Source organism: Lissotriton vulgaris, chromosome 9 (genome assembly GCF_964263255.1).
Source record: "Lissotriton vulgaris chromosome 9, aLisVul1.2, whole genome shotgun sequence".
NCBI classification, from domain to species: Eukaryota; Metazoa; Chordata; class Amphibia; order Caudata; family Salamandridae; genus Lissotriton; species Lissotriton vulgaris.
The window spans coordinates 353,087,843-353,114,021 of record NC_141697.1 but is presented as its reverse complement, the minus strand read 5'-3'; the positions used below and the strand labels follow the sequence as shown (position 1 = coordinate 353,114,021).

General features: G+C 44.6%; 1 protein-coding gene across 1 annotated transcript in view; it reads right to left on the bottom strand.

Moving 5' to 3' along the window:
- Positions 1 to 26,179, bottom strand: part of OTUB2 (OTU deubiquitinase, ubiquitin aldehyde binding 2) — a 201,000-nt gene that overhangs the window by 28,643 nt on the left and 146,178 nt on the right. The window contains exons 4-5 of the mRNA XM_086937718.1: positions 25,146 to 25,230; positions 21,532 to 21,726 (exon numbers count right to left, since the gene is read on the bottom strand). Coding sequence (XP_086793844.1) covers positions 21,532 to 21,726; positions 25,146 to 25,230 — 280 coding nt within the window. The remainder of the gene's footprint in view (positions 1 to 21,531; positions 21,727 to 25,145; positions 25,231 to 26,179) is intronic.

Below are 26,179 nucleotides of genomic sequence, written 5' to 3'. Positions count from 1 at the left end.
GCCATTACATCTGGCGTCACGAACTGTTTACGAAGCCTGTGTGCATTGTGGTGTTTTAATCTAGTTGGTTTGCGCTCGGCTTGTACGTATAAAATTTTGTTTATAATTGTGTATATAATTTTTTTTTTGCGTGTGATTATGTTTCCGAAAAAATCATCGTCGGTTTTTAAATTACCGATTCAGATTCCCGGCTGGGAGTCTACGCCTTACGAGGCCTTAGCTCGTGAGTGGGCTGATTCTACTGGTTTGAGTGAAAATTGGTCTTCATGCTTGGAGCAGGCGGAGCCTGCCGATGTGATTTCATGCTTACAGAAAGCGCCAATAGTGAAGGGTGATGAGCTTCCTATTTTAGGACGCAGAGGGTGGATTATTCTTAATGCATACAGAATATTGCATGAGAAGTTTGTTCAATTACAGAAACAATTTAAAGATACGGAAGGACAGTGTGTTGAGTTGCAAAATGCGCATACTCTTTTGCGTTGTCAAAATAAACTGCTTGCCGATAAACTTGAAACATATCAGACCATTGCCGAAAGAGCTGCGGTCCGTATTGCACGATATAAGTATAAACATCGTCGTGGACGTGTGTCTTCACGCAAAGTGCGTATGATTGTAGCAAAAGCTGGAATGGATTGGAACCCCGATGAGTGGGACGGTAATATCTGGGATTCTCATACTTCTGACTCCTCGGCAGAGGAGGGTGACAAGCGCGAGGCTTCTCGCTCCGGACGTGATTGTAAATCTGCTTCTTGCATTGATTTGACTCCCGACTGTGACCGTGCTCGTTCTTCCCGTGCGGATGACGTGGCTTGCCCTGATTGTTCTGTTAAATCTAAGATGCGGGCTTCCTCGGAAGCTCTTCCCGCAGTTTCTGCTCACCCGATCTTTCGACGGAAATTACAACAAGCCCCTGGTAATCCGGGTGGTATCCCTCTTGACTGTATTGAAGATTTTACTCAGCAGGAGATTAGTGACATCCTGCAACGATTTAAACAACGGCCTGGTGAGGCCTTGCTTACTTGGATGGTGCGTCTTTATGAGCTTGGCGCTTCCGGTATTATGCTCGATGCTGTTGATTGCTTACGATTTTGCTCTTTGAGTTCTGATTCTACTATTCAGGACCATTTTCGGAATTTTAATGGTAATGTCCAAACTTCTTTGCTCCAGCTTGCGTCTGATGGCTGTAATCATAAATATCCAACAGAGTCTGATTGGCCCTCTGATGAAAAGCCGTGGTACACTCTGCGCGATGCGTCGCAACGTTTAAAGGAAGAAGTCATGAAAACGTGTATCTTCCTTAGTACTGCTGACAGGTTATTGGATGGTTTGTTAACATCTTCCGTGCGTAACCGCATTATACGTACTTCTCCTGTTGCTTATAAGCAGGTCATGATGACTTTATTGATTAACCAGACTGGCAATCCTTTGTCTGCTGTGCTTGAGTCTGTTCGTCAGCTTGGTGAGCTGGGTGAATGGTTTAAACCTGAAAGACAATCCCGACCTGAGGGTCGTACTGGTGGGGACTATAAGTTCTCTAGACGTGACATGTTTCTTGCTCTCATTGCTGATGGTGTCAAAAGGGAAGAGATCGATGGTGAACCTAATAATATCCTATGGGATATGTTTCGTAAGCGTGGTTTGGATCGGAAGGAAGGTGCCCGTCGTGTGCGAAAGAATGATTATGATCGTGGTTCGGATGACAGTGGTGATGAGAGACGACGTGTGAATTTTGATCGCCGTGATGATCGGCGCCAAGAACGTGGTGATTCCCCCCGTCGTAATGATGGGAGGGGGAGAGAGGATGATCGTGAAAGGGGAAGAGATGATCGTGGTTCTAACAGACGTAGAGATGCAAGGAGTTTTTCCCCTGATGTACGACGGAGGGAGGATCGTAATAGACTCTCTGACCGTAATTCACAATTTTTTGAACCTGACACTAATCCGTTTCGTACTGGAGACGGATATGAACAAGAAATTCTGATACCGAAGAAAACTGAAAACATTTACCCTGATCTGTCTTGGTTGACGGAACGCAGGAAAAATGACTAGGAAATAGGTCAAGCTCCGGTACGCAGGTGGGCCCACAGAGATTACAGACCATATGTAGATATTGAGATTTTTTGGAAACATCGTAATATCCAAAGGGCCCGAGCGTTAGTTGATACTGGGGCGGAGGCCACTTTAATTCATGGCAAGTCAAGAAAATTTCACGGATAGTCTTTCACAATTACCGGGCTGGGTGGTAAGGAAACACCCGCAGTTCAAACTGCACTTGAAATTAAAATTGGTAGGATTCCTCGTAGAGAATACTCTGTGTTGGTTGTGCCACTTTTGGAATACATTATTGGAATTGACATCTTGAAAGGTATGACTTTGCATTTGGATGATGGTTACTATCAGTTTGGTACTAGGCAGTACATTTCGACCAGACCCGTACGGGTTGGCCGTTTACGCATGCCACCTATTAAGATCCCTTTAGCAACGAAAGTGATTTCTCAGAAACAATATCGCATCCCAGGTGGTCATGAAGAAATTACAGCTACGATTCAGGATTTGGTTGACGCAGGAGTCATTACTCCGGTCACATCCGCTTGGAATAATCCTGTTTGGCCCGTGCGCAAAAGTGACAACTCTTGGCGCATGACTGTTGATTATCGAGAATTGAATAAACATACTCCTAAATTGACTGTGGCAGTGCCTGACATTGTTACACTGATTGAGAGAATTCAAAAGCATCCTGGTACATGGTATGCTTCTATCGATATTGCTAATGCATTCTTTTCGATTCCAATTGCCCCTGAATGCCAAGAACAATTCAGTTTTACATGGAATGGACGTCAAATGACGTTCCGGAGTCTTCCTCAAGGCTATGTACATAGCCCTACGATCTGTCACCGGCTGGTGGCGGAACATTTATCTGAAGTGCCTACGATTCCACAAGTTCAGATTTGTCATTATATTGACGACATTTTGATTCAAGGTGAAACGCAAGACCAGGTACAGTCTCATTTAGATCAGATTATTGACTGTTTGCGAGTAAAAGGTTGGGAAATCAATCCTGACAAGTTACAAACTCCATCCCAAGCTGTAAAATTTTTAGGAATTAACTGGCATGAGGGTCACAGAGAGGTGATCCCACAAGTTAAACGTAAAATACTTGATTTTGCTGTTCCCAGAAATAGGAAAGAGGCGCAATCCTTCATTGGGTTGTTTGGATTTTGGCGTCAACATATTCCACATTTGAGTCAAATCTTGGCTCCACTGTATCGAGTCACTCGTAAAAAGAATGCGTTTGAGTGGGGTGAACCTCAACAGACTGCTTTTGATTTGGCTAAAGAAGCTATTCAGTATGCTTTGGATTTGTGGCCCGTGAGTGAAGGTAATGTAGATTTGAATGTATCCGTGGAAGGTCTGTATGCCAATTGGAGTTTGTGGCAAAAGCAAGGCAGACAAAAAGTGCCGTTAGGTTTTTGGACCAAAAAGTTACCAGAGGCTGGTGAGCGTTACTCACCTTTTGAAAAACAGTTGCTTGCTTGTTACTGGGCTCTGGTGGATACCGAGCAATTGACTTTAGGCCATGCTGTGATTTTGAGACCTGAGATTCCCATCATGCAGTGGGTTTTGAGTTCACCGAAGTCCCATCGAATTGGACATGCTCAGGAGGCTAGTGTGATTAAATGGAAATGGTACATTCAGGACAGGGCACGTGTGGGTCCGAAAGGTGTGGCGGTTTTACATGAGCGAGTGGCGCAGGCGCCCTCCAATGAGGCTGAAAGTGAGTGTTCGGTTCCCGTAGTGCAGGAGTCTCCCGTGAAGTGGGGTAAATCATTTGATGATCTGTCCGCGGAGGATAGAAAACATGTGTGGTTTACGGATGGTTCTGCGAAATTCATTGGTGACAAGAGACATTGGAAAGCTGTCTCCTATAACCCGATTACTCAGAAATTATTGAGTACAACTGGAGACGGTAAGAGTAGTCAATATGCTGAACTCTATGCGGTTTACCAAGTTTTGAAACAGGAGTTACCAGGTACATGTCATATTTTCACTGATTCTTGGTCCACTGCAAATGGACTGGCGGTGTGGTTGCCTACATGGCACTCGCACAATTGGGAATTGCACTCCAAAGAGTTGTGGGGTAAAGAATTGTGGCAAGAAATTTGGGAACTGCTTCCGCAGAGTACTGTAACAATCTTTCACGTGGATGCTCATACTCCAATCGACTCCCTTGACAAATTTTTCCATAACATTGCAGATGAACAGTCTAAAATTTCTGAGGCAGTGGTTGACATGCAAGATTCTGATTTGGCGGGATTGGCGAAATGGGCCCATCAGAAAGCAGGACATTTTGGAGAGAAAGCCACTAACAGGTGGGCTGCTGATAGAGGAATTCATATTCCCTTTTCTTTAATTAAAGACGCCATTCTACATTGTCCCATTTGTCAGCATTCTAGAAAGAAAGAGGTGCCTCAAATTGTTCGAGGCCACTTACATCGAGGTAAATTGCCCGCCCAAATTTGGCAGATTGATTATATTGGTCCGCTTCCCATGAGCAGAAATTGTCAATACATTTGTACAGTAGTTGATACTTATAGTGGCCTTTTGGTCGCTTTTCCTTGCAAGAATGCTACCCAAGTGAATACAATTAAAACCCTGGAACTAATTATTTTATATTATGGTGTCCCATTCCAAATTCAATCAGACAATGCATCCCACTTTCGTGGAAGATTGGTGCAGGAATTCTGTATGGAGAACAATATTGATTGGGTGTTTCATATTCCATATTATCCACAGGCTTCAGGACTGATTGAGAGAATGAATGGCTTGTTGAAAGAACAGTTGCGCAAGTTGACTGATGATCGTTACAGCCAGTGGAGAGATGTCCTACTTCAAGCTTTACTTATTTTAAATAATCGTCCCTTGTTACATGCTGAATCTCCTTTGATGCGTTTGTTTCCTCCACATGTTGATGCGAAACCTAATTCTGTTGGAAATACTGTCACATATTGGGAAATTACCCCCGGTGCTATGGCTCCATGTAGAGCAACCCCAGGTTCCGCAGGCCTTGACCTGCATGCTTTAAATGATGCACACTTCCCAGGAAAAGATCGAATCATTGTTGAAACTGGCATTGGTGTCTCTATACCTGCCGGTAGTTTTGGATTAATTGCCCCTAGATCTGGCCTGGCCCTAAAAGGTGTTCAAATACTCGGAGGAGTGATCGACAGTGATTATCAGGGAGAGATTAAGGTTCTCTTGCTTAATAGCAGTGAGACGGATTTGTTTATCAAAAAGTCTGACCGTGTTGCTCAGTTATTGATTATGCCTGTCTTCAGTGGTGAGATCAAAAAAGGCTCTGCCCCAACGTTGCTAACTGTGCGAGGACAAAAAGGCTTCGGTTCATCTGATCTTCCTGGAGCTAAAATATGGGTGCAATCGCCTAAAAATCCTCCTGAACAGGCTGATATTATTGCGACCGGTCATGACAACACCGTTTTGGTGATGAAGCCAGGGAAAGATGGCTGGGAAGCTGTCCCAGCTGACAAATGTTATTTACGAGAATGATTAAGGCCTGTGTTTGTATTCTTTCAGATCATTCTTTGGACTGCTGCTGCAGGATGTGTCGGCGTTGGACTCCTTTTGGCTTGTTACGCCGGGAGAGGAGAGGATCCACCGACGCCGAGTGATGGGATAACAATAGCCACGCGATCCGCGTGGCAGAAGTCCTCCGATTTTTGGATCACACTCGCGCAGCGAGTGACGAACTCTCCGCATTTTTGCCTTACCCCCATGAAGTCTGTTACTGACATTTTATCGACCTGTTTGGTTGCTGTCCCTGCATCTACTGGAACTCTACACCATATATTTAATGTATCCAATGCCCGACCTAATGTTATTCTGGGCGACTTCTTGGCCCATGAATTTTGTCCTTCATGTACTCTTCTTCCAGACCAGGATGTCCTTATTAATTCCAGAATTACTACTTTTAATATTACCCCCGGTGACCTTTGTTTTATCATGACGTGTAATCCTAAAGCCATCTCTGAATGTTTGCGGTTGAAACTCCAAGCCGCTACTACTTTTTCATTTCATCAACGTTTGCTATGCTTAAAAAGACTTCCTAATTCATGCCTTTCAGTGAAGAACAATATGACTTGTAAAAGTTTAGTTGTAGCCACTAGCCATTATCGTTCAATGTTGTTACCAGCTGGATGGCTCTTTTCTTGCGGGAATTCATCTTGGCCCTATATTCCTGCGAACATTTCTGGTGGCCCGTGTGCCATCACTAGATTAAGTTTGCTAATGTTTTCTTCACATCCTCCTTCACATTCCCGTATTGTTCGAGACTCAATGTCATTACATGAAGACTGTGATTCCTCTGTTCATCTTTTTTCCAGATCAGAATATCTTGGTTTAGCTTTTTCTATTATTGGTGTTCCTGCATTAGCCGTCTATAATGCCAAAACAATCGGCAAGATGGCCTGCTGGATGGTCAAATCGATCAACCAAACTTCTACTGTTTTGTCAGATTTATTATTAGATTCCCAAGGTGAACGTAGAGCTATTTTGCAGAATCGTGCTGCTATTGATTATTTGTTGCTAAAACATGGGCATGAATGCTCTGAATTTGAAGGTCTGTGCTGTTTTAATTTATCTGACCATTCTAAAGATATCCAATCCCATATTAATAAACTCCACGACTTGACTGCAGAAATTAGAGAACACATAGATCAGGGTTTCTTTGACTGGCTTTTTAATTGGCTCCCTGACATGCATTTTTTACGACAAATTTTGGGAGGGGTTATTATTATTGTCTGCATCCTTATAGCGATTTGCTGCTTTATTCAGTGTATCCCTTCCCTGCTACAATTTTTTAGACTTACGAAGAGTCGTAGATCAGTTAGTTTTGTTTCATATTATTCGTCTACTGACGTTAGTTCCATTTAGTTATTGGTAAATAGACTGGAGTCAAGGGGTGTAATGTTATGGCTGTCTTTTTGCCAGCTCTCTGGAGAAGGAGAATGATGGAGAGTGACTCCAGCCTATCACTCTCATAGCATAGGGATTAGGCCGATAGACAGGGACCCTGTCTTACAGATATAAGGGCATTTTCGTGCCATTTCCCTTAGAGTAAGGCTTATGAATTTAAGTGAGGGGTTAGATATATAAGTATTAGTCATGATTTACTCATTTGCTAACATGCCGATCTGTTTCTCATGGAGCTATGCATATTATGGGCTCCGTAGGCCTTAAGCGAGACAGACTCCATTTTGCTTTCTGCCTGGTAGCTCGAGAAGGATTTCTAGGTTAAGAGTGATGTTTTAGTTTCAAGCTGTTGTTCGCTTGGAGAGAACCGGTTCAGGCTGACCCTTATCGAAGGAATGTATTTTTCTCCACTCCGAAGACACAACTTCAGGCTGGCCAGCTGGGAAAGTGTCCTTGGTACGGGGAGGTACAAGAATTTGGTGGGCGGCAGGTTACTGGCCGTGAATTTCCATGAAGGAACGGGCTTTGATATTAGCGAAGGTGTTAGTCTTTCAGTCAGTCAGTCCGTAGGCGGCATCTAGCCGTTAGCATCTCTACCATTATTCATTTTCATGGTGGACAAGTCGCCATCTTTGAAGTCGGAGAAAGATTTAAGACCGAAACTCTCTGAAAATAGACTGAACGAGAAGTGGCGCGGAGCGCACTAATGCAGAGAGAGAGAGAGACGGTAGCTAATTAACAGCAAGGTTCCGAGGTCCTGAGGGAGAGCAGACGAGTTTGAGCCTAGCAGTGCAGACGTGTACTTGTGACGGCTGAGGGTGACTGCAAGGCGAGCCAGGACCCAGAGACGAGACAGGAGCCTAGATGACTGCCGAGTCCCGATTTCCCATTAACCAGGTGAAGTCCGACCGATTCTTATAGTATGTGCACCCTAACTTTTATCTTTTATTCCCTTTGCAAATGTAATGCTGCATAGTAATGTGATTTATGTTTATTGTCAATAAATACCCCAATTCATATAGAATTATCGTGTACCTGGTGCTTGTGTTCGATCTTGGTAAATGGCACTCCTAGTTGAGCACTGTTGAGACGAACGGATGAGAAATCCCGATCAGACGAATAGTAACCAAATAAAGAGGGAGTGAGTGGACCTTTGATGTTATGAGCACGGAGTACACTATACAATCTGAATCCATATCCAAAGTTATTATTTTAGTTTTATCCTAAGTAGACTGCTGAGATATCATCCCAATAATGTTTCATAGGAATGTGGTCGTCGTTGATATGCGGCGTTAATGAGAGCGACGGGAGGGACACCGCCGTGTAAATCCACCAGATTGTGGCTTAAGACAAATGAGAGCGACAGGAGGGACACTGTCGTGTAGGTTTCGCAGGATCGCGAACGATTTGGAAAAGGGAGCATTGGGTTCTGCAGGCCCGTGTGTAGACACGCCGGATTGTGTGTCAGATCTGCCCTGGGGTAGAACGGTCTGGGTCAGAGTGACCGCGAGACCAACCGATGTGAATAAGATATTGTAGAAAATCCATATATGTATATTGTTATTCCCCATTCTTAGGTGCAATTTGTATATTTATCTGTATAGCTACTCATTGTGAATACGATCTAAGAAGGGAAGGTGAGTACGTTTTGGCTGGGCCACAGGGGCCCCTGGGGGCTGATCCCATCTAGACAGAAATTCCAGCCATTACACGGCCCGAGGGTGTTCTCCCGTGAGGTGCCTTCCCCCTCACCACACAATTTTTTGTATGTTTGTTGCATTCTAAGTGTGGGATGGTGGACTGTCTCAGCTGAGCAGCTACTGGTGGCCATGTCGAGTTGAAAAGTGGTTTAGGACTCTCCTCTTCTGCTTTTATATCTAAAGAAACAATAATTTGTTTTTGGCTGGTTGTGGCATTTGAAGATAAATGCCTAACTTTGAATTGTAGTAGGCTTTTGCGTAAGAATTAATATGGGATATTTTCCAGCGCTGTGAGATGCCTCTTTAGATGAACACTAATCCATGCCCAGGGTACAGGGATTTTTTGTAAAGAGTCTAAGAAGATGCCAGGTGTGACCTTGGCATGTTGCTAGTGGATCCCAAACATGACTGGAGGTTCACCAAAGACTAAAAGTGGTTGACGACTACCTGGGGTGAGCCTGCCTTCAACAGCCAGTTGTCAAGGTAGGAAAAGACTGGCACCCCTGGCCTCCGAAGGTGTGCTGCCACCACTGGTATCACTTTTGTGAACACCCAAGGGGCGCTGGTGAGATGAAAGGGGAGCACAGCAAACTGAAAATGCTTCTCTCCCACCAAAAACTGCAGGTAGCGCCAATGGACCGGCAGGACACAAATATGGAATTAGGTGTCCTGCAGGTCCAATAGTATCATCCAGTCTTCAGGGCTGAGGGCAGGCAAGAACTGGGCCAGGGTGAGCATTTAGAATTTCACTTTCTGGAGGAAGCATTGTCAGGGCACAGATCTAGAATAGGCTGAAGATCCCCATCTTACTTAGGACCAAAAAGCAGAGGGAATAACAACCACGCCCTACTTCTGGCACCGGCACACTCTCAACAGTCCCTTTGGCCAGAACGACCTTCACTTTCTGCTTCAAAATGGAGAGAAGGTCCTCAATCAGTGGCTCATGGTGTATACCTTACAAACATTCAGTGGGACCACCTGTCTGATGTGAACACTTTGCATACACAAACCTTGGAGGGACTAGAGATTGAGCCTTCCCTCACTCTCCCAACCAAACTACAGAACTCACTACATGAGAAGGACAAAAGACCAGCTACTCTAGTAGATGACTGGGAATATTGAGAAAAAAGAACGTAAAGTGGGGAAATCCTCCTGGGAAACCTATAGGATTGTTCATAGGGCCACTAACACTCCCTGGGGAAGACCAAAGCTCAGAGTGGAGAACATATTTTTTATAGAAAATAATATTTCATGAGAGGGATCCCCATCGCAGAGAAACAGGTATTTAAAACTGTCTAAGTGGGTGCTCCTAGTATGGGCCCCCCTTGACAGGGTTCAAAGTATGGTGAACGGGTAGATAGAAAGAGCTACATCTCCATTACCCTGTCTGTTTGTATCAACATGTTTAAGCCAATTCCAAACGCCATTCTGGGTCACTGGCCTTCAGAATACAGATCCCTTATTACAGTCCAAATCCCTCCTGGTTTATTTACCCGATAATAGAGATAAGTATATGGCAATACTTGCCTTTAGTAGACACACTCAGGATGAGTACTCGAGTATCAATATTACTTTTCAAATCTTGGGTCAGAGTGGGAACGTCGCCCTATAGTCACACCTTCTTCAAGGTGCGGTACCTCCGTCCTTGCCAGTCTGCACCCTCTGACGATCTTTATTCTCAAATATCCCCAGTCCTCCGCTAAGGTAGCTGTTTTTTGTCCTTCTTGCATAGTGAGTTCTATATGATGTGAACATTTGCCAGCCTGGTAAGAATAGCTGGATTATGCCTCACACTGGGTAGCTATGTGTTAAAAATACAGCTGTTGGTTGACTGGGGTGTGGCCCTGGTCAAGCGGCAACCACAATCCAAGCCAGGGTAAGGCACAAGCAAATCCCAAATTAACCAGTGCTCAACCGCCGGTAGCTTGGCACAGAGCAATTAGGCTTAATTTGGGGGCAATTTGTAAAGTATTTGCACAACACTTCAAATAATAAGACAGTGAAAACACAACACAAAAAGATCCAATACCAGGTTAGAAGAATGGAGCTCTACGTAATGAATAAAACGAGACCAAAACATTATAATCCAATAAGTAGAACCAGAGTTATGATTTTTTAAAGAATAAACTGTAATACCACTCCTAAAAGCATAAAGTGCAAACCGCGGCTATCTGGTCACGATGGACTGTGCCAGAGTCAAAAGTTAAGGCCGACCGCAAAGGAGAGCATGTCTGATATAGTCTCAGATTACTACCGCTGAAGTTTTACCTTCTCAAGTTTTGTGTCAAGAGTCCCCTTTGCCGTGGAGAGGGCCACGAAGAGCCTGGAGAGAGAGGCTGATTTTCGGCGCAGGCAGCGCAGTTCCTGTGTGAAAGGGACTATTCGCAGATGCGAATAGCACAAATGCTTGATTTCAAGAGCATACCAAGAACCTAGGAGGCCCCACGGGGGTCTGGAACATCCTAAATACGGGTCCAGGAGCTGTTGTTGAGGCTTTTATGGCTCTGAGGTTCAGATCAGGAGCCCTGCAGACTAGCCCTTTGGGCCAATCTTGGGTGCTGGATTCAAGATTTAGTTAGAGGTCCAGATCTTCTTTCTCAAGCAAGTGGGCAGCAGGTAGCATGGCAGGGCAGCAGTCCCTTGTAGAGCAGCAGTCCAGCTGAGTGGCAGTCCTTGTAGCAGTGCAGCAGTCCTTCTTCCTGACAAAGTATCCAGCGGCCCAGAAGAGTACTGAAGTGGTGTCGTCTGAGGTCCTTCTTTTGCACAGTTGCTTCTAGATGAATGACTTTGAAGTGCACATATGCCCTGCCTTCCGTGCTCTGGCTCCAGATTAACTACAGGTGTTATGCAGTCCTTGTGGAGACAGGGTAGAGCCTATTCAAGTGTAGGTGGGGCTGTGCGAGCTTCTCCCTCCCATCCTGCCAGTGCTAACCCATTCAGTCACACCATTCTGTGTGGCTGTCTAGGAGAAATACACAAAGCCCACTGTCACTCACACCCAGTCCTGTGACTCAGACAGGATGCAGACACCAATTGGCTAAGGCAAGAAAATGCAACTTTCTAAAATGTGGCTGTCCCAGGCTTACTTTAGGGATGACTTCTACGTATCAAAAAGAGAGGGTTGAGTGAGCCTGGCAAAAAGGTTTAGTTTGCCACTTTGACATGACAGTTTAAACTGCACATACAGACCTTGCAATGGCAGGCCTGAAACCTGTTCAATGGGCTACTAAAGTTGGTGGCACAACCAGTGCTACAGGTCTGCTAGTAGCATTTAATTTACAGGCCCTGGGAAGATGTAGTGCACTTTAATAGGGACGTATAAGTAAATTAAATAGGCTAATTGAGAATAAGCTAATGTTACCCTGTTATAAGCAGACAGCACAAGCACTTTAGCACTGGTTAACAGTGACCTGTGGGATCCTTGTAGGAAGTTCATGCACACCTGTGGGAGGCATAAGTAGCCAAACTCTAGGACCTTGGGAGCCAGATTGCTAGACTGAGTTGTTTGCGGCCTGGGTGCCTGACCTCACCCTGGTTCTAGGTGAGAAGTTCCAGCCTGTTGGGGATTTTCTTATGTGAACTGATTGACATCTCACAATTTCAAAGTACCAGGGCTATCTGGACCAGGTGGGGGCTACAAGAATGAGGGTCAGGGAGGTTTGTTGCATCCTGTGCACCACAAAGGGATGGAGCAGGAGAGGTGGAAAAGCATTAGGAAATATAATTGACCAGTTAATCTATAGAGTATTGGATATAAATTGCGGGTGTGGTTACCAAAGGGCAAAGTCTGGGCATTGTGCATGCTCTGGCGTTGCAAAGAGGTGTATGTGTGGAATACCCCAACACTGGAAGTAGTGGAGAAGACCTGTGAGTGGAGTTCCCTTTCATGGAATTATTGATGCATCCTGCTAAGCAAGTCCGCTAGGTCGCTGTCCATCCCCAGGAGAAGCACTGCCATCAAGTGGATGCAGTGACACTGTGCCAAATGCTAAATGGTCTGCGCCAGCAGGGAGAGGGGAGAGACTAAGAGCCACCCTGTTTCTGCAGGTCATGTTGTCTGTCCTGACTAGGATTACTTTGCCCATGGATGAGTGGAAAGAAGGCCTTGAGAGCCAGGCAAATGGGCAAGACCTTGAGTACTTCATGTGGTGGACCTGTTGGTGAGAGGCCCACACTCCCTGTACTGTGGTCTGATTGAGATAAGCTCCCCATTCGGCTTGAGAAGCGTTCATGATAATGGTGACTTGTGGAATAGGGTCTTGAAACTTGCTTCCACAGAGCATTGAATGCTGGCCTTTATCAACATTAGGTACTTCATCTGACCCGCTGACTAAGACCATCGTACCAAGAGCACTGCTGCAGTGGGCGCATGTGTAGCCACATCTGGGGTACAATGGCACACATAAGGCCCTCATGCTTATGAGGTGCATTACAGTTCTAGCTGCCGAAAAACCATGGAGGGCTAAGGCAGGATGTGCCCATGACCAAATTGAGTACTGCCACTAAGAAAGGTTGGCTCTGAAGGGGCTCTAGGTGGGCTTTGGTGGCAGTTATTGTGAACACAAGGTTTTCAGGGAGTGAGATGGTAGCCTAGGTATGCGCTAGGCATTAGTGTCTGCTTGCACTCTTGATCAGTCAGTCGTTGAGGTAGGGTAAGACATGGATGCCTCTCCTCCTTAAGTGGGCAGTGACCCCTGACAGGCACTTGGTGAAGACTCTTGAGGGAGTGGCGATGCCGATTGGTAATTTGAACTGGTAATGATGGCCATTTACCATGAAGGGCAGGTAGTGTTGGTGGATGTGATGAATGAGGATGTGGACGCAAGCACACTTCTTGTGGGATGAGGAAGTACAAAGAGTTAAACCCCTTGCCCTGCTCATGGGGGCATTGGTTCAATCACACCTTTATGAAGGAGCATTTGGACATCTTCCTCTATCATGCTGAGTGTGTGTCTGCGGGTGGGATGTTGGATGCGGCTGTGAGAAGTTCTAGGCAGTAGCTGTGGCACGCCACTGTGAGGACCCATTTATCTGATCTGATTTCCTCCCACTGAGGGAGTAAATCATGTAGCCTACCCAACTGGTGTTGTGTGATTGGGGATAGGTGAGGGGTTCAATATTTGGAGGTGGAGGTCCTTTTACTGGAACCTCCTTTGCCCCTACCCCTGTTGACTTTGTAGGCAACCCTGGTGTTCCTCCATGGTGACTGCTGCTGGAAAGTGTACTTTTGCTTCTGGTAGGAGGGAGTAAGTTTTAGGGAAGGTGCCTCCGAAAGGAGCCAATAGGGGTTGAAGTCTGAAGGGCACCCATGGCCTTGGCAGTGTCCATGGCCCCTTTATTTTATCCAGTATCTGATCAACTGCGGCCCAAAAGGCAGGTTGAGCAGCTGCTAATGTACCTTGGGTTTAAAACCAGCGATGCGGCAGAATGCATGGCGTATGATCAGAACTCTAGTGTTAAACCCATTGTGTCAGCCGCGTCTAGGCAGCAGTGGATAGTAGCATTGGAAATAGTCTTTTCTTTTGCCACTAACTCTTCCCTTGTTTCTTATACTCATCTGGAAAATGCTCAATGAGCTCTTGGGTCTCATCCCATGGGCACTATCGTACCTGGAAAGCAGGCAACAGATTTGGTAACCCTCCATTGCGTGCTAGCCCCTATCGCTATCCTTTTCCCAGCAGTGTTAAGCTTCTTGCTCTCCTTGTAAAGCAGAGGAACATTGCCTGTGGCTTGAGCATTGGCACGCTTACATGTGGTATGGACTATTAGAGAGTCAGGAGTGACACAACCTACTGATGTTAGGTGGCCATTGGAGAAGGGTTTGTACATCTCCACCCATGGAGTGAGCACCCTTGCCTTGGCCTGATGCTTGAAGGTGTCTGTGGTAAGCTTCAGCATACCCTTCAGCATAGGAAGGAACTGGACAATCCTCTGGGACTTGGACAGTGTTCCCCAAAACTATACAGTGTCTTGTTTGGAGACTTGCCTCTGCATCCTCTGATGTGCTCACTTTCTCTTCTGTCAGTACCTAAGAGTCTTCTTCAAATGGAAGGCAAGACAGGCCTTGCACGTGGTGTTGTCATGGTTGGGGAGAAGCCAATCTAACTAGAAGATGGTGGCCATGCACATTGCCAACTAAGAAAGAAGTCACCCTATACCTCATAACTCGAAGGACTTCTTCAAAGAAAACCAACTTGCAAACGACTGAGAAGAACATAAGATGGTAGGAGTACGCAGAGCATGTGAATTTAAAGCAACCCACAAAAACTGATTTTTCTCCCTGATAAAATTGGGCATACTTCTCGAAAGTACTGTCAATTTCAGACTATTTTAAGTCTGCGCTGATACTGGGTAGTAAAAGACGCACAGATGATAGATGGAATGCAGAGCAAATCAAACATTCACCCCCCAGTAAAGAGAATCCATTGGTCTTTTGTTCACCATGCCAGCCCAGGTTAGTCCCAGCCATATGCAAATCAGTCTTGACCCCGTGCCTCTTGGAAACAGTCCAACCCGAACTGCCAAGCCAAGTCCTCCCTGGAACTGAAATAAGCATCCTGGGACCTGTTTCGGGGCATCAACTCTCATCAGCCAGGCTAGCTTGAATCCAGTGGCAATGTGAGCCCGGGACCCACGTCTGAGTATACCCGGCGCACTTAGCGATGATGGACGGAATGCAGAGCAAATCAAACATTCACCCCCAGTCAAGAGATCTGGGTTAAATCCATTGTTCTTTTGCTCACCATGCAACCCAAGTTTAGACCCAGCCAAATGCAAATCAGTCTTGAACCTGTACCTCATGGGAATAGTCCAGCCCAAACGGAAAAGCCAATCATTCATGGAACAGAAACAAGCATCCTTGGACCGGCTTCAGGGTGATGCCCCGAAACCGGTCCCAGGATGCTTGTTTCCAGTCCAGGGAGGAGCTGGCCAGGCAGTTCAGGCTGGACTGTTCCCTTGGGGAATAGGGACAAGACTGATTTGCATATGGCTGAGCTGAACTGGAAAGGCATGGGGAGCTAAGAAACGATCGGTTTAGGCCCAGATCTCTGGACAGGGGTGAATGTTTGACATTGGCAGCATTCAGTCTATCAACTGTTCTTTTTGATACTGTGTAATAAGCATGCTTAGACAAAATTATGACTTTCTTTAAGAATCAGGCCCACAGGAATTAACAATAGCTTACACTAAAAAGACTTTGCTAATTGCTGAGCCTTTTGAAGCTTCTGGTTAGCAATGCTGCTTTCCTGTTAATCTACACAGTTGAACCATATTTCGATTTCAGAGTAATTGGATTTACAAATACCAGTGGCCTCGTACTTGCAGTAGAACATCAAAGCTAAGTTTTGGCTCAAGATGTGTTTGTGCTGTAAGTTTTATTATCAAGCTAGATATGATTCTGTGATCTAACTCAGTTTTGCTGCTTCGTCCAGCAGAGCCAAGTCCCTGCTGAAATATATTTTTTGTGAATTGGATGCAGTAGACTGATTCTCTAAAATTCAGGTAACATTTTCTTCAGCTGCTATGCCCAAAGAAGGAGTTATCATACAGTACTTAAATCCAGCAACATCAATACTCCAGTTCAAATGCATTCATGACTTGCAACAATGGGGGCTCAGCTTCTGTTATTAAAAGAGCCAAGATGCGGGTGGAGGAATTCAAATTAAGCGAGACCAAAAGTAGTTATATCAGAAACTGCATTCGATGGTGGGCAAAGAAGGCAATTCATACCTGTTTAGGTCTGGCTTCTCGGCACAGCAGCTTGCAGTACGCATTGTTTAACAATTCTTTAAAACATATATAGAGGGGCTTTGGTTCTATTGAGAGGAATAATACTCTTGCAGCTCATTTTATTGACTGTCTGGTATATCATTCCGCAATCCCGGAAGTGCTTCCATTAAAATACACGGCGCACTATTTTACATCTGAAAAGTACACTCAATTGCCTAGATGCATTCAACAGAAAAAGGAATACATTTCTGCTACTGTTTTGTCAACCTTAGCAAAGACAATACAGCAGGCTTTAACCCCTTTGCCGCGGCAGTTCTGCAAAATGGGCGGGGCCGCGTCGGCCGTTGGACGTTCGTAGCACCAGCTAGGTAGTGCTCGTGACGGCCAACGGCAGCAGGGAAGGGGTTAATGTATTGTACTCTATTGTATTATAATTGCATTTATATAGCGCTTACTACCATTGACGAGGTGTCAAAGCGATTTTTCTAAAAGTAGCATGCTACTCCGGAACCCATAAACGATTAGCGGTGAATTAGTATAATTAAATATGAAATTAATTTGAGTGGTGGACATTTTAGTGGGTCATTTGGATTGAGAAGCATAGTAGAGGGATAGAAGAGGGAAAAAGGTTTGCATTTATATAGCGCTTAAGGTGTTGAAGTGCTTTTTCGGTGAGTAACACGCTACGCCGGAACCTGTAAAGGATTAGTAGTGAATCAGTATAGTGAGAATATGACAGTAATTTGAGTGGTGGATTTGTTAGTCAGTTATTTGGATTAAGAAGGATAGTGGAGGGATAAAAGAGGGAAAAGGGTTTGCATTTATACAGCGCTTCCTATCCCTGACGAGGCGTCAAAGTGCTTTTTCTACGAGTAGCACACTACTCCGAAAACTATAAAGGATTAGCAATGAATAAGTACAGAGAAATATGAAAGTAATTTGCGTGAGTAACGGCATTTGCGCCCACAATATTTGTGAATATCTATGTTCACATGCGTTGGAACTTTATAGACGTACCTTTTGGTTCTGCCAATACTTGTTTTAAAACAGAGGCATAATTAAATGATTTGAATTGTACTGGGAATGGAATGACACTGTTTGTGTCCCGTACAGAGTTCTTCTGGAATTGTATGCCCAGGTTATATATACACAAACAATGATATAAAACAATTCCAGAACAAGGGTGTGCAAAATTTGTGGCATTTGCTTTTGTTTAATTACATGAAATTCCACTTAAAAAGCGAACTGCAAATATGACATTTAGCGCTATATTTCAGTATGAAATGTGTCCTTGTGTCTCATGCGAGGACCCATGTTTTGTTAAAAAAATAGCTTAAAAAACACAAGTACCTCCGATGACAACTACTCAAGTTCTGCTCATTCACGCTGTTACTGCTCACTAATTTAGCCATGAACGCAATTAATGAAATTACGGAGAACTGTGGATCCCCTTGAACAGGTATAGCCTGATATCAACTAGAGGGCTGGCTCTAGGGCAGTGTAACCGGTGCAACTGCACCGGGTGCTGACATCGGGAATGCCGTTTTTTGCGAGTATGTTATGGCTTTAAAAGCACCTGCTGCACCCTCCCGGGCCTCCAACAATTTTCATACAACAACAAAAATGTCATGATTAATGTTAGTGCATAGGTCTAATATGGGTGATGCAGAGGACCTGTACCATGCAGATCACAAAGTGCATATAATGTAAAAATGTCAGTGCTTTTGTCAGAGATATCCTTTTGTTATTTTACAGCGTATAAATTAAAATCCTGATATAGAACAGTGAGCTAATAACTGTCATCAAAGAGCTGCATGCAAACTGCAAGGTATAGATTAGCGCGTTATGATTTTCCCCCCAGTCATTCATTATTCTAATTTTGCAAAAGGGGTTCATTTCGGTCAAATAAAAGCAAACAATATCAATTTTTCTTATTAACTGTAACCCCCAACCCATGATGTTATGTTTTAAATTCTGAGTTTATGCTTCACCCGACCTAGCACTCTTAAACTATACTGTCTATCAGTATGGATGACATGTGCCTCCTACACCTTACAGTTCTCTGTCGTATGTAAAATTTCTATACACTGATTTACACACATATGATTAATTGACTCTGTGTAATGTTTGTGTGATGTAAAGTGCTCTGACACCTACACTGATCTGAGTGGCGCTATAAACCCAATGTATTGGATCTGAGCATGAGAGTGGTTATGGAGACTTGAGGGGCACTGTTAAAGGGTGGTAGTGGGGGAATCAGTGGCGAAGGTGGTCATTGGAGGCACCAACAATCATTGTCGCACAGGGCGCCATCAGCTCTAAAACCAGCCCTGATCAACTGACCTGGAAAGGGGAAACAACGTAACTGGTTGGTGTAGGAAGGTACCTCCTGACTATGGTTGCCCCCAACTTTTTGCCCTGTGTTTTAGCTGGTTTTTGACATAGTCGACCTGGGGCCCTGCCAATCAGGACCCCAGGCCTACTGCTCTCTCTTTAAAATGGATTCCATGTACCCTAGGTGCATTTCCAATTGGGACTGGACCACCTTATCAGACCCTGTAACTCAGGGCATAGTTGTACCCAGGGCTACCAGGGGCTGAAGCATGTATTATGCCACCCCTGGCTGGCCTCCTAAATTTGACACAACTGGCTGCATGACAGCTGGGGCAAAGTCGTGTAATCACCCTTTGCTATAGATATAGTATACCTATATCTAACCCTAAAATGGACACACAGATTCCTATCAGTCACTCCTATGGCAGGCCTTAACAATCCTGAAGGCAGAGTGCTTGGAATCGTGTGAGATGGTGCTCTGGCATGAGCTGAGCCTGTCTGCAGCTTGCGGAACCAAGTCCTAATAGCTGTTCCATGATATCGCATACCATATACTCTTAAGTGCATTATAATCCTCGCGGTTAAATGCTATCTTTGGTATTGCTTTATCAAAACATGTCGAGTAAGGTGTCATACGAATTGGAATACTAACCCCTCGCCAATTCTGGCGACGGGGTTAGCATTCCACCCTTCTAGAGGGACACGACATGTATGTAACTGTGAACCCCGGTTAAAGTTAGCTCCACAAAATGGATGCTGCCACCACAGACACGAGTCTGACCCCCTGCAGCTGGGAGTCCTTCCAGCGAGGGGAGCCTGGACAAAGGGTTTCCTGTCAGGGGCGGTGCTAGCACCGTCCCAGACATGGTTTTGTGTATCCTGGGTAGGCAGGGCTTTACAGGAAGGTGACTGCTGAGTGGCACCCCGGTCAGAACCAGTTCCAGGGGCACACCAGCCCCTGGCCTGGGGAAAGCCCGGCATGGCAGAGGGGTGTAACCACCCCCCTCCTAGTCCCACCCATAGGCAGGACCTAGTCACCGGGTCAGCCCCCTTTTTTAGTATAAAGATGGGAGCGGGCCCCCTGTTCAAATTAGATCATCTTTGGAATCAAGACCCGACTTTCTGCGAAAGGCATCAAGATTTCCTTCTTCAAGATTCTCCCTTGTGGCTAAGGAGTAGTCACCCTGCATCAAGCGGGCACCATCCTAAGAACACTGCGGTCTGCTGCAAGTCCTTCTTCACGAATCCGACGACCCAGCTCGACGAGACCCGGCTTCCCTGGCACCTCTGACCTCTACTCACCCCTACAGCCAAGCTGAGAACTGTGAGTGCGACGAGACCTCGAGGGACCGACGATCGCCAAGACTGCACGACTTCTTTGCAACAAGCCCACCGTGTGCTCAACTGATGAGTGCTTTGGGGTCCGAGAAGCCCCAACCCTGAGCAGCTCCAGCACCGAAGATCAGCCCTCCAGCATCTCCACGATCTGCGTGGGGCCCTTCTGCTTTTGCGTGCTCACCGCGCTGTGTGGCTACTAGCCGGCTGGCTTGTGGCCTTCTACACGACGCCCGACGACATCACTGCTGCTGGTCTGGTTGCTCCAGACTGGCCCTTGCTTCCTTCTTCAAAAGAGGCACCCCGGACCCTCCTGGTCCACTCCAGACGCCATTTTGAGTCCACCGCGTGGGCTTGAATTTGCCAAGGCTTTGTTGCCCAATCCTGGGTCCAGCGACGCCGACAGCTTCAATCTTCGTGGGACAGCTCGCTCCTCCATCCTGGTCGCCGACAACGCCTCCTGGTCCGTGAGATCTGCGAGCACAGCGTCACCCACTCACCTAGTCGAGGTGACTACCATCCGGTGCCCTCCTGGTGCCACCTGACTACTGGCTAGTAGTCTCGAACTTGGTCCCCTCTGCTTTCAGGTGTCATCTTCCTTCGATCCAGGCTTGGATCCATCGAACTTTCTTCACTGGTCGCCTGCCAGCAACTTCTTTCTTCCAGGCTCCTGGTCCGTCTACGAGGATTCCCGACGTCTTTTGAGACCTATGCAGCTGCAGCCCCTGGGCTAGGTAACTTCGGCATTTCGGTGCCCCAGCATAGCCTCACTATCCAAGGGTCAGAATCCACTTTCGTTTCCCTCCTACCAGGTCGGGTTCGCCCGAGAACACTAACTTTGCAATTTCTAGCTACCATAGACTTTGTCCCGCATCACGCCTGAGAGTGCACACTCTGCACCCGAGTCCCCTGGGTCTCCTAGAAGTAATCTGAAGATTCTATAGTCAAGATCTAGCGATTCCAAAGCCTATTAGTACTGTACTTACCTGCTAGTAATTTCGCATTCCACTTTCAGAGTATATGGTTTTCCGTGCCCCTCGGGCATTTGTATATACTGTGCTAACTTAAGTATTTTCGTAAGAGTTTTGTTTTGTGCTTAGTACCCTGTCCTCATAAAGAGTACAGGGCTGTTGTGATTCTTAATAAATAACTTGTTTATTTTCATAACACTTGTGTGGTGTCCTTTCACTTGGTATTCAAGGGGTATATGTGTGGTAAACAGCTGGCTTAACACGCCCTCTCGAGTCTTTAGCCTTAGACTGCTCGTATCCACGCTACTAGGATAGCTGGTCTATAAGGTTGACTTACAACCAATCATCAATAAGGGTTGCTGGACTGATACATAGTGTTCACTAGAATAGTGAGCACTGCATATCAGGCCACCTTCTCACAGTTGGTATAAAAAAATTTTTAGTTCCAACTTCACTAACTCTTACTCACAAACCTGAGCACAGAAATCTTTGATGTCAAATCCATCTTCCATGAATTGTTGAAAAAACTCTGCATGGTTTTTGAGGACTGCTGCGGTCAGCAGCCGAAGGTACTGGACGATGCCATCGGAGCAGCTCTCATCGTTGAAAGCTTTGAGGAGGTCTGAAATCGAGCCATCAGTCTCCACCAGTTCAATGGCACTGAAAAACTAAGAACACAATACTTGTTGCCTTCAAAAAGTTTTGATAAGGAAGATTCAAATGTCATTTTTTAATATGTGTCCATAAGTTAAAACACATACATCAATGATGGCGGAAGCAACCACTTGGCTCAAGCACACCACTCGCAATGCTCTCTCAACCGAGAGGATGAAAAACAAAGTACAAGCAATCACATGAAGTGGAAATCAGTTGGGTATTAAGTAGGTCAAACATAATAACCCATGAACAGTAGGATGGAGGTTTGTCTAAACTTACTTTTTTAAGTTGTGAACAACTGATTGCAATCCAGACAGTAAAATGGTGATTTATCCAGCAGTTCAGTCTCCAGTCTAACAGTCTTGAAGTGGGGACAGAAGCAGCCCTTCATAATCATGAGTACCATCAAGAGAGTGTCTCCTACGGCTACCCGTATACGTTTCTAATTCAAATAGACAGTGTTACTAACTGAGTTGCAAACTGGCAAAGGTACTGGCTCATCTTCATGTTCCCAATAAATCATCAACAGAAAACAGTGCCTTTTTGTCAGTTCTTGTGTTACTGTTCTTTTTCTTGTTTTCTTTTATTTGACATAGTGAGAGTAAAAGGAAGCATGCTAGCAGTGTATCTTGAGTGTCTCTATTTCAGTGATGAAGCTCCTTACTAAAATCCTTGTTCATTCCTTTAGGTGTAATATCAAACAACCAAATACAAAGCACAATCATCCATTATATTTTAGAATTACTGACTCTTTAACTTTCAGATTTACCAAACCAGGTGGCAGACAAGAATATAGCAACACAGCTACGGCACATTGTATTATTTATCAGATTTAATGTTCTGGAACGTCAGGGCATAAAATAAGAGACAGAATTACCCAACTTAGGACCAGATGTACAAATCATTTTTCCATTCGCAAATGGCTCGATTCTAAATGTAAGATTGCAAAATGCAATTCAGCAACTTGTTACTAAATCGCATTTTGAATACCTGATTCGGTATTTGGAAGGGGCGTGTTTAGGATGTCCTGTCCACAAATTGAATCGGTATGGTGTATATCACTGTTTTGCAACTGAAGTCCGGTTGCAAAATAGTAATACAATACGCCCATTTGCAAAAGGGGTGGGGTTTCTTGGAGACCCCTCCCCTTTGACAATGTTAAAAACAAAAAAAATTAAGAGCTGGTAGTGGTCCCACAGACCACTGCCTAACCTTGAAACTGCAGGGTTTCACTTTTTCTTTTTAAAATGCACCCCATTTTCCTTTAAGGAAAAGGGGCAGCATTTAAAAAGAAGATTGCTGTAGCTCCCTGTACAGAAGAGATGCCCATTCAAGCTTTGACCCCCGCACTAGGCTCTACACAACCAAGGACCCGCATACATTAACCACCGCCTGAACTTCCACCAGCTGTTACGACTACACTCTGCCTCCCTTTTATTTGCCATATTCCCACATCTACCCAAGCAGAAGTGAAGGATGCTCCTTACATCACAACAAATACCTGGAACAGCCTCCTCACGCACCTCCGGACCATCACCTCACTTCCAGAATACCGAATGGCCCTCAAGACCTGGCTGTTTAAATTCGTCTCTGGGACCCGCAAGCTCCTGTATAAATGGCTGAGATTTCTAGTAGGTCGAAAATTCTGATCTACCTCATTAATATGCACGAGGTAGGTCTATTTGTGGCCCACTAGGAATCACTAATGAAACTCATCAGAGTTTCATACATCAGGAATACCGATTTCCTAATTGTAATTCAGATAAAATCGCAATTAGGAAATCGGTATACCAAATTTTTGAACATCTGGCCCTCAATTTCATTCAATGCCGATAGCTCATAGCAAGTTTATAATGATGTAAAAAAATTAAAGGGGGCACTGAGGTGGTAGCATAAAAATACCATTCACAAAGACCTCTTGAAGTTTAGCCGTATAATCCAATCATCTCTCTTATGAAACAGCCCTCTACTGATGGACGGAATGCAACACTAACCTTCAAATAAACATGGTAATAGTAAAGTGGATCTAATTAATCACTGCTGGTGAGAACAATTTCCACATTTAACTACCTTTGGACAGCGAAGGGCTCTCAAACCGCACTTAGCAGCTACTTACATTCATTAAACATACATGTTGCCCACCTCCCTGGGCTAGTCACCTGATACCCAAACTTCAGAAATGATACAAAATGGAGAGGCAACGTCAAACATAAGACAGTTCATTCAATCACAGAAAAAGAATTCTATGAATCTTATTGAGCTCCCAGTGAAAATGGATGCTTTATTGTGCTTCTGATTCTTCACATAAAACACTGCCACACAGCCAACACGTTTTGCTCATAGATCACAATCTTCATCAAGGCTTATGTGTTGAGACAGACAAAAGCAGTTTTTCCCTGATTGCTACTGGAGAATTCACTATGGCCAGGAATCCAGGTACTGCCCCACCGGGATGGGGAGAGGATTCTGATGATGAAGCATGCCACTATTAAGTGTGCGAGGTTTCCTCTTCCATTAAGGGTGACCTTTTCCAGCTAGAAGACCAAGTTTTCAATTCCCCAACGTCTGGAGAGGTGTACTGGATCAATTAAAACTGAAGCATAGAGCACACCACTTCGTGTTCTCTTAAGCAGCCAATATACCCTTTTTTGTGTTCATGAAAAAACTATCAAACTGATGCAATGAAGAAATCAAGTCTTACACGGATAATATCTTTCCAACTTGCTTACTCTCTACATTCTATACACCTACTTCCCACTTTTTCACTACATAAACAAAGGAGTAGGATCAATACACAAACTTGTTTGTGAGCACCACAGATATTGTTCTTTTTTAAGGAAGTCTGGATGTTGATCAGAAAGGCTTGACTCTTGGTTACTCTCTTTAGTAATGAGGCAGAAATCAGACTATATGTCCATAGGTTTAGAAAGTCTATACAAAAGTTATATTCAAGATACATTGTTTTGTGGAGATGCTACTCAGTGATTAAATACGTTTTTAATAAGTCTCCTCTTAGAATGTTTGTTTGCTGAAAATACAAAGAAGGTAGAGAAAGCAAGCAGACAGAGTAACTTTCATCTGAGAGCCCTAACTTTTGTACAGTTTGCTACAAAAATAATTTCTGAATATGGGAGCTGCATAGGGCATGAATGTTGGTAACAATGAAAATAGTGGCTTACCATCCTCGCAAAAAGAAAATGTAACTATTAATGTTAATGTTTAATGCTGGTCCATTGACTCAAAAGCACCATAACTGAGTTCAAGACTGAATTATGACTTTGTGAATCAAACATGCATTAATAAATATCAAAAATCAAAACAAGTCAATACATGAGAGAGGAAATGATGCTAATATAAAAAAATGTTATATAAAATGCACATACATTCAGAAAAATCATATAAAGGTATACGATAAACACGGCTTACTCACATGATTAAACACATTGCTAAATTCATGATCTTCAAATCCAGCTGACGTGAGTTCATGTTTGCTTTGCAATACAATGTCTTTGAACCTGAAAAAAATGCATATGTAAATCTTAATGTATGAAAATAAGTTTATTTGATGGTATATAAATATAAAGATCTCTCTGATCTCTAAATCATACAACCATAACAACCACATTCTCAGTAAAAAAATATATAGGCCATATGTACAAAAGAGGCTACGCACAGAACAATTTCTCTGTTTTGCTGCAACCTGTCTGCATCTGTGGTGCTAAGGATCTATACAGCACTAGTGCTGCAAAGGGACAGGTTACAAAAATGTGTACATCTCCCATCTCATTCCTGCTAACAGGGTTGAAATCAGCTTGCAACTCTTTCATGACTGTTCTGAATGCTGCGCTAAGCCTCCCAAGAGACAACAGACCTCCATATCTTCACTCACATAGTGCAAACTTTTATCAGGTTGCAGCCTCTCCTTGAAATGACCATTCTGCAACAAAAATCAGGATTTGACAATGACATATGGCTTGTACTGCAATGTATGCCTTTAATACTCTCGAGTAAACAGAGGATGGTATCATTATTCCATGTGTGTAAAAAACGGAAAATGAATGGGCTGTCTGCAGCAATATAGCATGCCCCTGTATTAATGACATTAGTGTTTACAACAGACACCTAAAAAATATATAGTTTGAGCATTTTGGGAATGCATTGCTGGCAGCATGCATTGGCCACAAGGACCAATGGATGCTCCTCCCCAATGCCTAAGTACAGGTTCACAATATGGAAGCTGTCTCTCGAGGACACTTGCAAAACCAACACCACCTCCTTTGGAGGAGCAGTATGGTATGATTGGCTTATGACTGCAGTTGTGGTCACAAAACATTGATACATGCAGGGGCGGCTGGTGACGTTTGAATGTGGTGGGCCGCAAACTGATTTGCATACTGCACCCTAGCGAGCGAGCGCAGCAGCGAGCCCGAACCCCATAAGGGGGTTTAGGGGGGTTCCCCCCCG